The sequence below is a fragment of the Triticum aestivum genome, chromosome 5B (assembly GCF_018294505.1).
Source record: "Triticum aestivum cultivar Chinese Spring chromosome 5B, IWGSC CS RefSeq v2.1, whole genome shotgun sequence".
Classification (NCBI taxonomy): Eukaryota; Viridiplantae; Streptophyta; class Magnoliopsida; order Poales; family Poaceae; genus Triticum; species Triticum aestivum.
Genome location: NC_057807.1, coordinates 44,344,164 through 44,360,002, shown reverse-complemented (window position 1 = coordinate 44,360,002; position 15,839 = coordinate 44,344,164). Strand labels below are relative to the sequence as shown.

At 44.2% G+C, this 15,839-nt stretch overlaps 1 protein-coding gene and 1 pseudogene across 1 annotated transcript; both read right to left on the bottom strand.

Moving 5' to 3' along the window:
- Positions 1-9,243: 9,243 nt before the first annotated feature.
- On the bottom strand, positions 9,244-15,542 carry LOC123115593 (uncharacterized). Its single transcript, XM_044536718.1, has 6 exons — positions 14,484-15,542; positions 14,295-14,401; positions 13,716-13,800; positions 13,116-13,202; positions 11,768-11,839; positions 9,244-10,209 (listed from the first exon to the last, which is right to left on the bottom strand). The coding sequence occupies exons 1-5, from the start codon at positions 14,521-14,523 to the stop codon at positions 11,820-11,822; spliced, it is 339 nt and encodes a 112-aa protein (XP_044392653.1). The 5' UTR covers positions 14,524-15,542; the 3' UTR covers positions 9,244-10,209; positions 11,768-11,819.
- On the bottom strand, positions 10,188-11,005 carry LOC123114609 (B2 protein-like; annotated as a pseudogene).
- Positions 15,543-15,839: the final 297 nt, after the last annotated feature.

Here is a 15,839-nt window from a genome sequence, read left to right as displayed (position 1 = left end):
CTAAAACTCCAGGTGGTTAAACCGAATCACACAGAACAAGGGAGTTGCTTTGATACCAAGTGAAAGTGCTAGTTATCGACTAGAGGGAGGGGTGAATAGGCGATTTTTATGAAAGTCTTCAAAACATGAGAGTTTCGAAGACAAACACGAAAACTAGACCTATAAACATGCAGCGGAAGATGAACTACACTAGACACACCATAGTCAAACAAGTATGAAGCTAAACATGATGACTGATAGCAGCTAGGTAGTAGGATCAGGATGGAAGATAGTATAAAGCCAATCAGAACAAGCAGTCACATAGTGAAGTCAAATAGGCAGAGCAATCAGGTAATGACTTCACAAAGACAAATTGTAAGTAAGGAGAGTAAGAGATAGAACCAGTGTGTTGTGAAGACAAGGATTTGTTCGACCAGTTCCAGTTGTTGTGACAACTGTACGTCTGGTTAGGGAGGCTGAGATTCAACTCAGAAGACCATGTCTTCACCTTATTACCCTTGAGCTAAGGACACACAGTCCTCACCCAATCACTCTGGTAAGTCTTCAAGGTAGACTTCCAAACCTTCACAGACTTCATTCACCGGCAATCCACAATGACTCTTGGATGCATAGAACGCGACGCCTAACCGGCTGGAGGATACACAGTCCTCAAGTGTAACAAGTCTTCAGATGACGCGGATAGAAAGACTTCAGTGATGCCAAACAGTCTCTGGGCTCTGGGTGGTTTGGGCTTTGTCCTCACAAGGATTCTCTCTCTCAAAGGCTTCCGAGGTGGGTTGCTCTCAAACGACAAAAGTCATATCTAACTCTGAGCAGCCACAAATTTATGGTGTAGGGGGTGGGCTATTTATAGCCACTGGGCAACCCGACCTGATTTGTCCGAAATGACCCTGGGTCACTAAGGAACCGACATGTGTCACAACGGTCAGATTTCAAACACACGCGACAGCTCGACTTGGGAGACAAGTAAAGCTGACTTATCCGACTCTGGATAAGATTTGCTCTCATTGTCTTCGCTCGAAGACATAGGATTTTGTTTGAGCATCACTTCAGCCACTCTGACTTTGTTTACTTGGACCCCACTTAACAGTGTGGTGGTTCCTATGACTCAACAAAGAAGAAAAGAAACAACGAAACTACTAAGTCTTCGCGCTCCATAGTCTTCACTCAATGTCTTCTCCTGTCATAGTCTTCAGTGTGAATGTCTTCACGTACCACCATTATCTTAAATGTCTTCATACATTTTTAGGGGTCATCTCCGGTAGGTAAACCGAATCAAGGAGGGACTACTACCTGTGTTATCCTGCAATTCTCACAAACACATTAGTCCCTCAACCACGTTTGTCGTCAATACTCCAAAACCAAACTAGGGGTGGCACTAGATGCACTTACACATTCACATACAATGGGTCTAAGACAGATTTAGACATGCAAAACACTTAGGTTGACTTGATGAGCCTAGGATGTACAGACATGGCCTCGGAACACAAGAGACCAAAAGTTCGAGCATGAGTCGTATAGAAGATACGATCAACATGAAGATGTTCACCGATGATGAATAGTCCGTCTCACGTGATGATCGGACATGGCCTAGTTGACTCGGATCATGGATCACTTAGACTAGTGGGAGTTCATTAAATAATTTGGTTAGATGAACTTAATTATCATGAACTTAGTCTAAAATCTTTGCAATATGTCTTGTAGATCAAATGGCCCAGGCTAATGTTGCCCTCAACTTCAACGCGTTCCTAGAGAAAACCAAGCTGAAAGACGATGGTAGCAACTATATGGACTGGGTCCCGAACTTGAGGATCATCCTCATAGCTGCCAAAAGAGCATATGTCCTAGATGCACCGCTAGGTGAAGCACCCGTTTTCCCAGCAACTCAAGACATTATGAACGCCTGGCAGTCACGTAGTGATGATTACTCCCTAGTTCGGTGCGGCATGCTTTACAGCTTAGAACCGGGGCTCCAAAAGTGTTTTGAGCAGCACAGAGCATATGAGATGTTCCAAGAGCTGAAAATGGTTTTCCAAGCTCATGCCCGGGTCGAGAGATATGAAGTCTCCGACAAGTTCTACAGTTGTAAGATGGAGGAGAATAGTTCTGTCAGCGAGCACATACTTAAAATGTCTGGGTTGCACAACCACTTGTCTCAGCTGGGAGTTAACCTCCCGGATGACGCGGTCATTGACAGAATCCTTCAGTCGCTCCCACCTAGCTACAAGAGCTTTGTGATGAACTACAATATGCAGGGGATGGTGAAAACCATTCCTGAGGTATTTTCAATGCTGAAATCAGCGAAGGTGGAGATCAGAAAGGAACATCAAGTGTTGATGGTCAATAAAACCACTAGTTTCAAGAAAGGCAAGGGTAAGAAGAACTTCAAGAAGGACGGCAAGGGAGTTGCCGCGCCCGGTAAGCCAGTTGCCGGGAAGAAGCCAAAGCATGGACCCAAACCTGGGACTGAGTGCTTTTATTGCAAGGGAAACGGTCACTGGAAGCGGAACTACCCCAAGTACTTAGAGGACAAGAAGGCCGGCAACACCAAAGGTATATGTGATATACATGTTATTGATATGTACCTTACTAGTACTCGTAGTAGCTCCTGGGTATTTGATACCGGTGCGGTTGCTCATATTTGTAACTCAAAACAGGAGCTGCGGAATAAGCGGAGACTGGCGAAGGACGAGGTGACGATGCGCGTCGGGAATGGTTCCAAGGTCGATGTGATCGCCGCCGGCACGCTACCTCTACATTTACCTACGGGGATTAGTTTTAAACCTCAATAATTGTTATTTAGTGCCAGCTTTGAGCATGAACATTGTATATGGATCTCGTTTAATATGAGATGGCTACTCATTTAAATCCGAGAATAATGGTTGTTTTATTTATATGAGAGATATGTTTTATGGTCATGCCCCGCTGGTCAATGGTTTATTCTTAATGAATCTAGAATGTGATGTTACACATATTCATAGTGTGAATACCAAAAGATGTAAGATTGATAATGATAGTCCCACATACCTGTGGCACTGCCGCCTTGGTCACATTGGTGTCAAACGCAAGAAGAAGCTCCATGCAGATGGACTTTTAGAGTCTCTTGATTGTGAATCATTTGACACGTGCGAACCATGCCTCATGGGCAAAATGACCAAGACTCCGTTCTCCGGAACAATGGAGCGAGCAACCAACTTATTGGAAATTATACATACTGATGTGTGCGGTCCAATGAGCGTTGAGGCTCGCGGTGGCTATCATTATGTTCTCACCCTCACTGATGCCTTAAGTAGATATGGGTATGTCTACTTGATGAAACACAAGTCTGAGACCTTTGGAAAGTTCAAGGAATTTCAGAATGAGGTGGAGAATCAATGTGACAGAAAAATAAAGTTCTTACGATCAGATCGTGGGGGAGCATATTTAAGTCACGAGTTTGGTACGCACTTAAGGAAATGTGGAATTGTTTCACAACTCACGCCGCCTGGAACACATCAGTGTAACGGTGTGTCCGAACATCGTAATCGCACTCTATTGGATATGGTGCGGTCTATGATGTCTCTTACCAATTTACCGCTATCATTTTGGGGATACGCTTTAGAGACAACTGCATTCACTTTAAATAGGGCACCGTCTAAATCCATTGAGACGACACCGTATGGATTATGGTTTGGGAAGAAAACTAAGCCGTCGTTTCTAAAAGTTTGGGGATGCGATGCTTATGTCAAGAAACTTCAACCTGAAAAGCTCAAACCCAAGTCGGAAAAATGCGTCTTCATAGGATACCCTAAGGAAACCATTGGGTATACCTTCTACCTCAGATCCGAAGGCAAGATCTTCGTTGCCAAGAACGCGTCCTTTTTGGAGAAAGAGTTTCTCTCAAAAGAAGTAACTGGGAGGAAAGTGGAACTTCATGAAGTACTACCTCTTGAACCAGAAAGTAGCGCATCTCAGGAAGATGTTCCTGTGGTGCCTACACCGACTAGAGAGGAAGTTAATGATGATGATCAAGGTACTTTGGATCAAGTTGCTATTGAACTTCGTAGGTCCACAAGGACACGTTCCACACCAGAATGGTATGGCAACCCTATCCTGGAAATCATGTTGTTAGACAACGGTGAACCTTCGAACTATGAAGAAGCAATGGCAAGCCCAGACTCCAACAAATGGCTTGAAGACATGCAATCCGAGATAGGATCCATGTATGAAAACAAACTATGGACTTTGACAGACTTGCCCGATGATTGGCGAGCGATAGAAAATAAATGGAACTTTAAGAAGAAGACGGACGCAGATGGTAATGTTACCATCTATAAAGCTTGACTTGTCGCTAAGGGTTATCAGCAAGTTCAAGGGGTTGTTTATGATGAGACTTTCTCACCCGAAGCAAAGCTCAAGTCCGTCCGAATCATGTTAACAATTGCCGCATTATATGATTATGAGATATGGCAAATGTACGTCAAAACGGCATTCCTTAACGGTTATCTTAAGGAAGAATTGTATATGATGCAACCGGAAGGTTTTGTTGATCCTAAGAATGCTAACAAGGTATTCAAGCTCCAGCGATCCATCTATGGGCTGGTGCAAGCATCTCGGAGTTGGAACATTCACTTTCATGAAATGATCAAAGCGTTCGGGTTTATGCAGACTTATGGAGAAGCCTGCGTTTACAAGAAAGTGAGTGGGATGTCTGTAGCATTTCTCATATTATATGTGGATGACATACTGTTGATGGGAAATGATATAGAACTTTTGGACAGCATAAAGGCCTACTTGAATAAGTGTTTTTCAATGAAGGACCTTGGAGAAGCTGCTTATATATTAGGCATCAAGATCTATAGAGATAGATCGAGACGCCTCATAGGTCTTTCCCAAAGCACATACCTTGATAAGATATTGAAGAAAGTTCAATATGGATTAGTCCAAGAAGGGGTTCTTGGCTGTGTTGCAAGGTGTGAAATTGAGCTCAGCTCAATGCCCGACCACGGCAGAAGATAGAGAAAAGATGAGTGTCATCCCCTATGCTTCGGCCATAGGGTCTATTATGTATGCCATGCTGTGTACCAGACCTGATGTAAACCTTGTCGTAAGTTTGGTAGCTAGGTACCAAAGTAATCCCGGCATGGAACACTGGAGAGTGGTCAAGAATATCCTGAAGAACCTGAAAATGACTAAGGATATGTTTCTCGTTTATGGAGGTGACGAAGAGCTCGTCGTAAAGGGTTACATCGATGCTAGCTTTGACACAGATCTGGATGACTCCAAGTCACAAACCGGATACGTGTATATTTTGAATGGTGGGGCAGTAAGCTGGTGCAGTAGCAAGCAAAGCTTCGTGGCGGGATTTACATGTGAAGCGGAGTACATGGTAGCCTCGAAGGCAGCACATGAAGCAATCTGGATGAAGGAGTTCATTACCGACCTAGGAGTTATTCCCAATGCGTCGGGGCCTATGACTCTCTTCTGTGACAACACTGGAGCTATTTCCCTTGCCAAGGAGCCCAGGTTTCACAAGAAGACCGGGAAAATCAAGCGTCGCTTCAACTCCATTCGTGAAATTTTTTAAGATGGAGACATAGATATTTGCAAAGTGCACACCGATTTGAATGTCGCAGATCCGCTGACTAAACCTCTTCCGCGAGCAAAATATGATCAACACCAGAACTCTATGGGTGTTCGATTCATCACGGTGTAACTAGAATATTGACTCTAGTGCAAGTGGGAGACTGTTGGAAATATGCCCTAGAGGCAATAATAAAATGATTATTATTATATTTGCTTGTTCATGATAATTGTCTACTATTCATGTTGTAATTGTATTAACTGGAAACTGTGATACATGTGTGAATACTTAGACCACAACATGTCCCTAGTGAGCCTCTAGTTGACTAGCTTGTTGATAAACAGATGGTCATGGTTTCCTGACTATGGACATTGGATGTCATTGATAACGGGATCACATCATTAGGAGAATGATGTGATGGACAAGACCCAATCCTAAGCATAGCACAAGATCGTGTAGTTCGTTTGTTAAATCTCTTCTAATGTCAAGTATCATTTCCTTAGACCATGAGATTATGTAACTCCCGGGTACCGTAGGTGTGCTTTGGGTGTACCAAACGTCACAACGTAACAGGGTGACTATAAAGGTGCACTACAGGTATCTCTGAAAGTATCTATTGGGTTGGCACGAATCGAGACTAGGATTTGTCACTCCGTATGACAGAGTGGTATCTCTAGGCCCACTCGGTAATGCATCATCATAATAAGCTCAATATGACTAAATAGTTAGTCACGGGATCATGCATTACGGAACGAGTAAAGTGACTTGCCGGTAACGAGATTGAACGAGGTATTGGGATACCGACGATCAAATCTCGGGCAAATAACGTACCGATTGACAAAGGGAATTGTATACGGGATTACTTGAATCCTCGACATCATGGTTCATCCGATGAGATCATCGTGGAACATGTGGGAGCCAACATGGGTATCCAGATCCCGCTGTTGGTTATTGGCCGGAGAGCTGTCTCGGTCATGTCTGCGTGATTCCCGAACCCGTAGGGTCTACACACTTAAGGTTCAATGATGCTAGGGTTATAAGGAAAATTTGTATGTGATTACCAAATGTTGTTCGGAGTCCCGGATGAGATCCCGGACATCACGAGGAGTTTCGGAATGGTCTGGAGGTGAAGATTTATATATGGGAAGTCATCATACAGTCATCGGAAATATTCAGGGGTATACCGGTATTGTACCGGGACCACCGGAGGGCTTTGGGGGTCCAATGGGAGGGGCCACCTATCCCGGAGGGCCTTATGGGCTGTAGGTGGAAGGGAACCAGCCCCTAAGTGGGCTGGGTGCAACCCCCCTAGGGCCCATGCGCCTAGGGTTGGGGGGGGACCCTAAGGGGGCGCCCCCCTTGCTTGGGGGGCAAGCCCCTCCCCCTTAGCCGCCGCCCCACCTCTAGATCTCATATAGAGGGGCCGGCCCCCTTTCCCCTTCTCCATATAAATAGAGGGGTGAGGGGAGGGCTGCAGCAACACATCCAAGGCGCAGCCCCTCCCCTCCCCCATACCTCTCCTCCTCCGCGCGAGCTTGGTGAAGCCCTGCCGGAGAACTGCCACTCCATCACCACCACGCCGTTGTGCTGCTGTTGGAGCCATCTTCCTCAACCTCTCCCTCCTCCTTGCTGGACCAAGGCGCGGGAGACGTCACCGGGCTGCACGTGTGTTGAACGCGGAGGTGCCGTTGTTCTACGCTAAGATCGGAATCCACCGCGATCTGAATCGCATCGAGTACAACTCCTTCATCCGCATTCTTGCAATGCTTCCGTCTCGTGATCTTCAAGGGTATGAAGATGCACTCCCCTCTCTCTCGTTGCTAGTTACTCCATAGATTGATCTTGGTGATGCGTAGGAATTTTTTAATTTCTATAACGATCCCCAACACTCATACGCCCGACCACCTACTTCACTCACAACTCTCTCTTTGCGGCCTTCTTTGTCATCTTGCATTTCTCTATGTTGTCTGCACTCCTATCCAGGTATAGGCATCTAAAACAATCTTTCTTCTCCTTAATAGCCTTCTGGAAATCATCATTCCACCACCAGGTATCTTTAGCTTCGCTTCTACTTTCCCTGGACACTCCAAACTCCTGTAAGGCCACCTTACGGATGCAAGTCGCCATCTTCATGCACATATTGTCTACATCACCTACTTCCTCCCAAGGGTTCTCCTTGATGACCCTCTCCTTGAGTGCCTGAGCTGGCCCCCCCTTGAGTTTCCACCACTTCGTTCTAGCGACTTTGTCACGCTTATCTTGTTGGATACGAATCCAAAAGCGGAAGTCAGCCACCACAAGCTTATGTTGAGGGACAACACTCTCTCCAAGTATCACTTTGCAATCTAGGCACGCATGCTTGTCTTGTCTTCTCGAGAGGATGAAATCAATGGGGCTAGAGTGTTGACCACTACTAAAAGTCAGTAGATGTGATTTTCTCTTTTTAAAGAGGGTGTTAGCTACGATCATGTCGTGGGCTAGAGAAAAGCTTAAGACATCTTCTCCTTCTTGATTCCTAATGCCATAGCCAAAGCCCCATGCACCCCTTCAAATTTTGCGTTAGATGTACCCACATGGCCATTGAGGTCTCCTCCTATGAAGAGCTTCTCGCCAACCGGTACACTCCTAACTATATCCTCCAGTCCTTCCCATACCTTCCTCTTGGTGTTCTTATTGTGGCCTACTTGCGGCTTGCGAGGCATACGTGTTGATAACATTGAGAACCAAGTACCCAACTACCAGCTTGACCAGGATAATCCAGTCCCAATGTCTCTTGATGTCTATCACTCCATACTTCAGGCTCTTATTGATCAAGATGCCTACTCCATTTCTGTTTGTAGCGGTCCCCATGTATCACAGCTTGAAGCCGGATATCCTCCATCTCCTTCGCCTTCTGTCCCCTCCATTTGTTCTTGGACGCAAAGAATATCAACACATGTCCTCACGTTGTATCAACTAGCCCTCGAAGCTTACCTATCAGGACACCTACGTTCCAACTACCTAAGCGGATCCTCCTAGTCTCGGCTAGCTTCCTTACGGTTCGCACTCGTCGAGTCAAATCCATAGACCCTTGTTCATTTTCCACTACACCCGACCATCGATGTAGCATGCCACTAAGGATGTGATTACCCGGTCCTTGCTCACTTGCTACCGTATCCAGATCAAGATACGGCGCTCCACTTAGGGGGCGACGGCCCGGCCCTTACCCATTTGACACCACACCCTGGTTCTGATGGGGCGCGTCGCTGAGAGGGTTACGAAATCTTTGAGTTTCATCTTCATAGAGTGGCTGAGTTTTGATGTTGGCTCGCCAAGCCTATCACAACCCTCCTCCTCTACCCAGGCTTACGATCGGCTATGTTGAGACAACATAGGTGGAGTTTAATGTGCAATAGAATATGTTTACCACTTTTTGCAAATTAAAGTCAAAAATTAACAAGATAATGAATCTTGTGCCCTTTCTTACATCTTCCTTTCTTTTTACATGTATTTGTTTTTAATTTTGTTGCATAGCCCACAATTCATATCAACTAGATTTGTATCGCGCCAGGCGCGAGAGTGCCGGTCCAAACGTTTGGTCAAGCAGGTAATGCTAAGTTAGTAGAAATCCATGTTTAGCATATGGCTGTGGCTGGGTTTGTGAGTAATGATCTAAATGACACTTCTGTAGATAACGATCTAAAAATGTTTGTGGGTATCATGGATTTATAGGAACAACTTGCTTCCATGTTTGTGGCTGGAACAAGTGTACATCAGAAACTTTAACAACAACACGGTAGACATGTACAAGACCAAGCAAGAAATCAGACGTGCAACAGTGGCCGTCTTAAGTAAAGCAAGCACCAGCTAATTACATATAAGTTTGTATTCATCCTCAGTACTATCCAGGATGAACAGACTACAACATCCGCTGTCCTTCGACATTGTATGGAAGCATGGAGGAAACCTCGACATTGCACTAAATAAGGACACATTAGTATACATGAAAAAGGATAGAGAAAAAGAAACATTAGTACACATAAAAAAGGATAGAGGAATAAAATTCATGATGAATTGAAGCATGAATATTCTGAATTAGTGTATCGCCAAACAAAGTAGTTTTCACATGAATAAAAATGTCCGGAAGTTAAAAAAACAGTCATGCTGCAAGTGTCTACTGATTCACAGTATCGAGGCCTAATTAGTTGCCACCAAGAATAGGCTAATTCATACAGTCCCAACCAAACCATCAAGCGGTCTCTGACAAAAGACCACCTATAATTCTGAACAATAATCATTAAGCAGGTTAAAAACTTCTAAAGGGAAAACAATTATAGAAACCTACTCCAATTGATTGATAAGTTTTAAGAATACAACCATCTAGTTGACACAATGTCAGCAGGAATGGCCGCTCATCTTGACACGAACTAACATGGACTTTCACAATCTAATAGTGAAAGGAAACAGGTCAAGGAATCGAGTAGAAGAGGAAAAAGGCATCGATACTGCCACTGACCTCCACATCCAGATCCATGGCCCACTATCGTCACAGCATAATGCCAAGCATATCATATCTGCCTCCTCTATCTCTGTTTGTCCTCCTCGACAGAGAGAAACCACTTCCCTTCCCCTATGCCAAGTAATAATTAAACATGCTGCTTTACAACCTGTATCAAAGGAACACCCTAGGATCAGTAGCTAACGTAAATTAACATAACACCAGAAGACTGTGAAACAGACCTCTTGATGTGTCAAACCGTAACTAAACTTGTTTCTTGCAAAGCAATAATTATCCTGTACTGCATATTCAAATTCACGTTCCATCAAAGGCTTGCAAAACCGAATCATCTTACAGCGTTTCTGTATTTAGTGAACATGGCAGGAAAAGTATTAGTCTATCTCCCATAATATGCCAGGAAGGGCAAATTTCAAAGCATTACAGAAAATTGCTGACAGTTTCCTTTTACCATCTGAACGGTACAAATTAGCGTGAAATATGGAATAAGTGGAGGATAGATGCTCCAGTTGGGTTATGAATGACATGTCACTGACAAATTTCATAGAGACCCTAGAATAAATGGAATAGATAACTATGCTTGGTATGTCTAAAACATATTCATACCAGACAAGGATACCGAAACCCTGACAAGGCATATGCATCAGGAATGATATTCATTGCTCGATCTGAAGTTGGTTCAAACACCCCATGAAGATTACGGTGCTCAACATCATACAAGAATAGTGTCATGCCAGATTTAACTTTATGTGTAAAATCAGTATACTTAGATGAAAGGTCAAAAAGTTTGTGTGGAAGCACTCCTTGGTCAGATGGTTGCACAGAAAAATTTCTCCATCATAGACTGGAACATTCATACTCTGTACCTTCCAAAAATTCATTGGTTTTCTTTGATACCATGAAATAATCAGAACGAAAAAGGGTCAGGAGGTAAAACTAACTCAAATCCAAAGAGAAGAATCTAGAATATGCTTTTTAAGAACATGCTTTCTGGTAGGTGCAGTTTTATATATATATATATATATATATATATATATATATATATATATATATATATATATATAGTACAAAACTGTAAGATAAGACAGCAATGCGATGGCATGAAGCCAATCATCAAGGTCTGAACGCATCTGACAGTATTACAATTCTTAAGTTGCCTTCATAAGCTTTGATGCGCAGGTCAAAAAACCATATTCCTTAATAAGTTGATGAATGTGAATGCAGAAATATGTTAGAAAGGCTCATTTGTCATTGATGTTGGATAGAACCAGGGGTTCAAAAACCAGTAGCCAGCACCGCTGGATTGCCGCTGGTTTTCTCTTAAACAAATAGGTCCTTCTTTCAAAATGTTTAACAATATCATCATTTGTGCTTTCGTCTTACAGTAATCTCCAGTACATCGTATTAACTTGAATAAGAGAGGACAAACATTATTTTCTCTCTTTTGCAGAATTTAGTCATGGTATAAGCAGAAGTCTAGAAACCACAAGTTATAGGAGGCGTATTAAGATAATGAACCAAGTTCTACCAATCACGTGATTGCAGATGAAGTGAACAGCAGGTCTGTTCTTTATAGTACTTATTGGTATGAGCTAAATATAGTGCCATACAATACAAAATAAGTTGGCGGGTTTACATAAAAAAATTGAACAACAGAGAGTGGAGAATAATTACTGTGCAACATATATAATAAGGTACTGAGCACTGACCCTTCTTTGCATTTTGCTTCATAGAACTAGCCGAAGTGCATGCAGGTGAGCTTCACATTCTGAGAACCAACACTGAAATATGCAGAAAAAGCGCCGATCAAGAAATTAGAAATTTATAAAACTATTTAACTTTGTGCATGATGATACTTGATACACATAAGCAATGCCAAAGAAATATGCTAAGAACACCAGAAGCAAGTCAACAAATAAATTGAAAAAACGATAAAGTTTTCCTTCCCAGGCCATAAACCATTGGCAGGAAAACTGATAATTTCATTACTAAACTTGACTCTTCTACATATGGATATAGGGCAGGGCAAACAACTTAAAACGCGTGCCCATGGCGTAGACACCGACACATCCGAATAGAAACATCAATGCCATGGACAGAGCAGAAAAACAGACATTAGGGTCATGTAGAATAGCATATCATTAATAGCAGAAATTTTGCAAAACATATTTTTTCCCTTGCCAAGCTACAGTAATGCTATTGGCTGAATAGCAGATTCGATAGTATCAGAAATGTTTACAAAATGACACGAACGACATGCCCACTGCACCGACACACCTGAATAGAAACAACATCAATGCCCTTGATAGACAAAAAACCGACCATTGGTGTTACAAAGAATAGCAGATCATTAACACCAGAACTGCTTGCAAACTGACAAAAGTTTACCTTGCTGACCCATAAGGTTGCCATTGGCAGCTCCCAGGCAGCTCCATTGCATGAAACACAGCTAAACTCAGCTCTCCTACTTATGACTATACAACAACAGCAAACGATAGAAACCGCATGACGTACACACACCGCACCAACATATCCGAATAGAACAACACCAGTGTCGTCGACAGACCAGAAAAAACACCATTGGGTTACGCGGAAGAAAAGATGATCAACACCAGAAATATTCACAAAATAATACATATTTCCTCGCCAGGCCAGAATATTGCCATTGACAGCAACGCCGATAAATAAGGATTGACCAGTAGCTTTTTTCCAAACTAGAAGGAACAAAGTCTCACTTCTCATCAAATGGAATGGAGACCACATCTGGTCATTCTTTTGATCTCCAGATTTCATCTAATTGAGATTTTCATTCCCTCCATTTGAGAAATATACATTCCGTCAAAACAAAATCTGTTTAGGATCAAGTGTTCCCATGTAGCTTTATGTCCATGTTTTCTCTTAAATTAAATGTATTAGAAACAATCATCAAGAAGATAAAGGAGAAATAAATGGTTTCTCACCGCAAAACGATCGCGGTTCTAGGTAAGGCGCTTCACAGAAATGGAAGAAAACAATATCACATAAACTTCTTTCCACCTCTAAAGGTCCTAATCTTACCTGTCATGTAGTCTAATGGAGAAGTTGCTTCTGCCACCGCTCGCTGGTCGTGTGCCTGATAATTCCTCCCAGATTGATCTGCATCCACTATAAATCCTTCATCAGATGAAGAAACTGGCAACAAAAGATCCCCACAAAATCAGTAATTAACTATTCGACTACATTAAGGTGAAGGCATGAAGCTAATTAATGTCTGCTTATTGGGCCTATGCGGCAGGGTCTGCCCTAAATCATGTGTGGCATCATCCAACACGATGTTAAGCATCCCACGATGAGTGGTTTGGCGACATGGCATAGTACGGGGAGGTTTCTGTGAGGAGCGAGGTGAGACGGCCACTGCCGCTGAAGGAGTGGGGATGATGCCAGAGTTTGACAAAATACGAAATTTGCAATTCACGTGTATCGGTTATCATCAGACTGTGAGACAAAGGACTCCGCATAACCGAGCCACGGCAAACATACAGAAGGGGAACCATATGTGAAAATTGATGGAAGGAAAAAACATAATGGTAAAAGACATATAGTATCTTCATATATGGAAAATTATGAAAGGAAAAAAACATGTAATGGTATTCTACAGGGATGTGTTGTTCCTTGCACCTTGAGATAAAATTGTTTCTGTCAGCAGCACGACTGCATCTTGCAAGAACATGTAGTCTCTCTTCTCTGTTTTGTCTTCTATGTTCTATGAACACATAAACAAAACGAATATTATAGGAAATATGAATTGTCTGCTCGCCTAAGAAAGTGCATCAGATTAAACTGTATAGATAGTATAATCAATGTTAGCTTAGTGCATTGATCAACGGCTAGGGAGACCAAATCATAATAACCTAGGCAGACCGAACCAAACAACAGAGGCCAATGAACATGCCATTCTTCCTATTCTCTTTCAGAAGCATCAATCCAACACAAAAAAACCAAACCCTTTGTTTTTTCACATGTCACTCGACAAAGAACATCATTTCCCAGCAAGCAAACATGAATGTGCCAAGTAAAAACATAAGACTAACAGACACGAGCCAAGTGGACCAATCCAAATGCACCGGACCAATCCAAAAGGCACATGTCCTGCTGCATTCACCTCTTCCTGAAAGCTCACTACAATCCTAGAGAAAGATCCCAACCCTAGCAAGATTCAGACAACTAAGAAAAAGCACACTCCTGTTAGGCACACACCATTGCAAGCCTCCTCGTCGCCTGCCTGCATTGCTGCCAAGGAGAGGAGAAGATGTGTCTCTGGTCACTTCCCTTTCCGGTCCAGCCGCGAGACGGCGCATCGTCTCCTGGTACAATTGCGCAAAGACAAACAGATCAGGAACATGCACATGCTAGGAAGGGAACCGCAGAAAGCAAAGGGATGGGCACCTGAGCCACGACGGCGAGGCAACCACGGCGACGGCGGCATCTAGATCAAATCCAAGATCGAAAGGGAGAAAGGAATGAAGAGAGGACGTGGTCGGACTGGCTGCCATCTTTCGACCTCGCTCCTCCTCCTCAAATCATGCTACCACTATAAGCTAACACACTTAATGCCAAAAGTAGACTATTTTAACAGACCTGATACATCACATGCGAACAACTGTGCACCAAATTGCCCAAATTACTGATGATCAGGTCTTTGCTTTTCCTCGCCGTGTATGGAAGTAGATTAATTTTGCGTTTGGGCATGAGAAAGTAAGATGCATCATACATACGTCGCCATTCATGCATTTCCAATTTGATGGAGGCGACTTGTTCTCCTAAATTAGCAACTTCTGGGGACAATCAAAGGATCCTTCTAACGAATGATTCAGTTGAACAATAAGCAAACGTGGAAAGGGGACAATATGGAGTGGAGGAGAAGTTTGGGAGGAGGGAGGAGGGAGGAGGGACCTGGGCGACGGCATCTGGGTCATCCTTGCAAGAGGCGACGACGGGGTGCGCAGGATCTCGTTGAAGGAGGCGCCCTCAGGGACACCAAGCAGCTCGAACTCGGCCATGGCTGCCACCTCGCCCGGATCCAGATCCGGAGCGCCCCTCGACCCCTCTCCGCTCAGCAATAGGAGCTCTGCTCGCCGCCGGGCCTCACGGGAATGGTCGATGCGCCGCCGTCTCCGGATCTTGACCTGCCACTCCCCCTACGCGCACTCCTATGACAGCGAGAGAGCGAGCGGATGAGACCTCTACCGTCTTTGCGGCCGACACACCTCCAGCTGGGCCGTGAGGTACGGCAACGGTGCCACAGGCAGCTCGACCACCTCGTCATCTCCATGGCTCGCACTGCTCCTCCTCTGCCTGGTCCCGACGGGGAGGCAAACAATGGCACACAAGATAGGTCGTGGCTTGGGCTGCAGAAGGGGAGGACGAAGGAGGAAAAACGCGGGATGGAGATGGCGCTCCTCACGTCGACGACGGCGCGGAGAGATGTGAGGGAGAGAGAGACGTGAAAGGAGAGAGGTGACCTAGGTCTCACCCGATTGGGGACGAAGCAATGAATCGGGGGAAACCGCGTGGCAAGGGGGTAGGTGAAATCCCAATAATGCCCTCGGCGGGGCACCGAATTTACTGGCGGTGGCAGCAGATATTTACCACGGGAGGTAACTATTTATTTCTACGGGGCTTCAGTAATGATCCGGCGGCCCAGATCATCTGGGCGCTCGATCTGATGGCCAGAATTGCATCAAGGAATCAAAATGGACGGCTGGATCTTTCAAACCGCTGAGAGAGCTCGGGGCAACCTTC

What these genes read in the sequence shown, in the direction of transcription:
- LOC123115593 (XM_044536718.1), bottom strand. Translation starts at nt 14,523, where the DNA reads ATGCCGCCGTCGCCGTGGTTGCCTCGCCGTCGTGGCTCAG. An exon ending in CGACGAGGAGGCTTGCAATG is followed by an intron (nt 13,801 to 14,294) that starts GTGTGTGCCTAA and finishes ATGTGTTCATAG; the next exon opens with AACATAGAAGACAAAACAGA. An exon ending in TCCATTAGACTACATGACAG is followed by an intron (nt 11,840 to 13,115) that starts GTAAGATTAGGA and finishes TGCATATTTCAG; the next exon opens with TGTTGGTTCTCAGAATGTGA.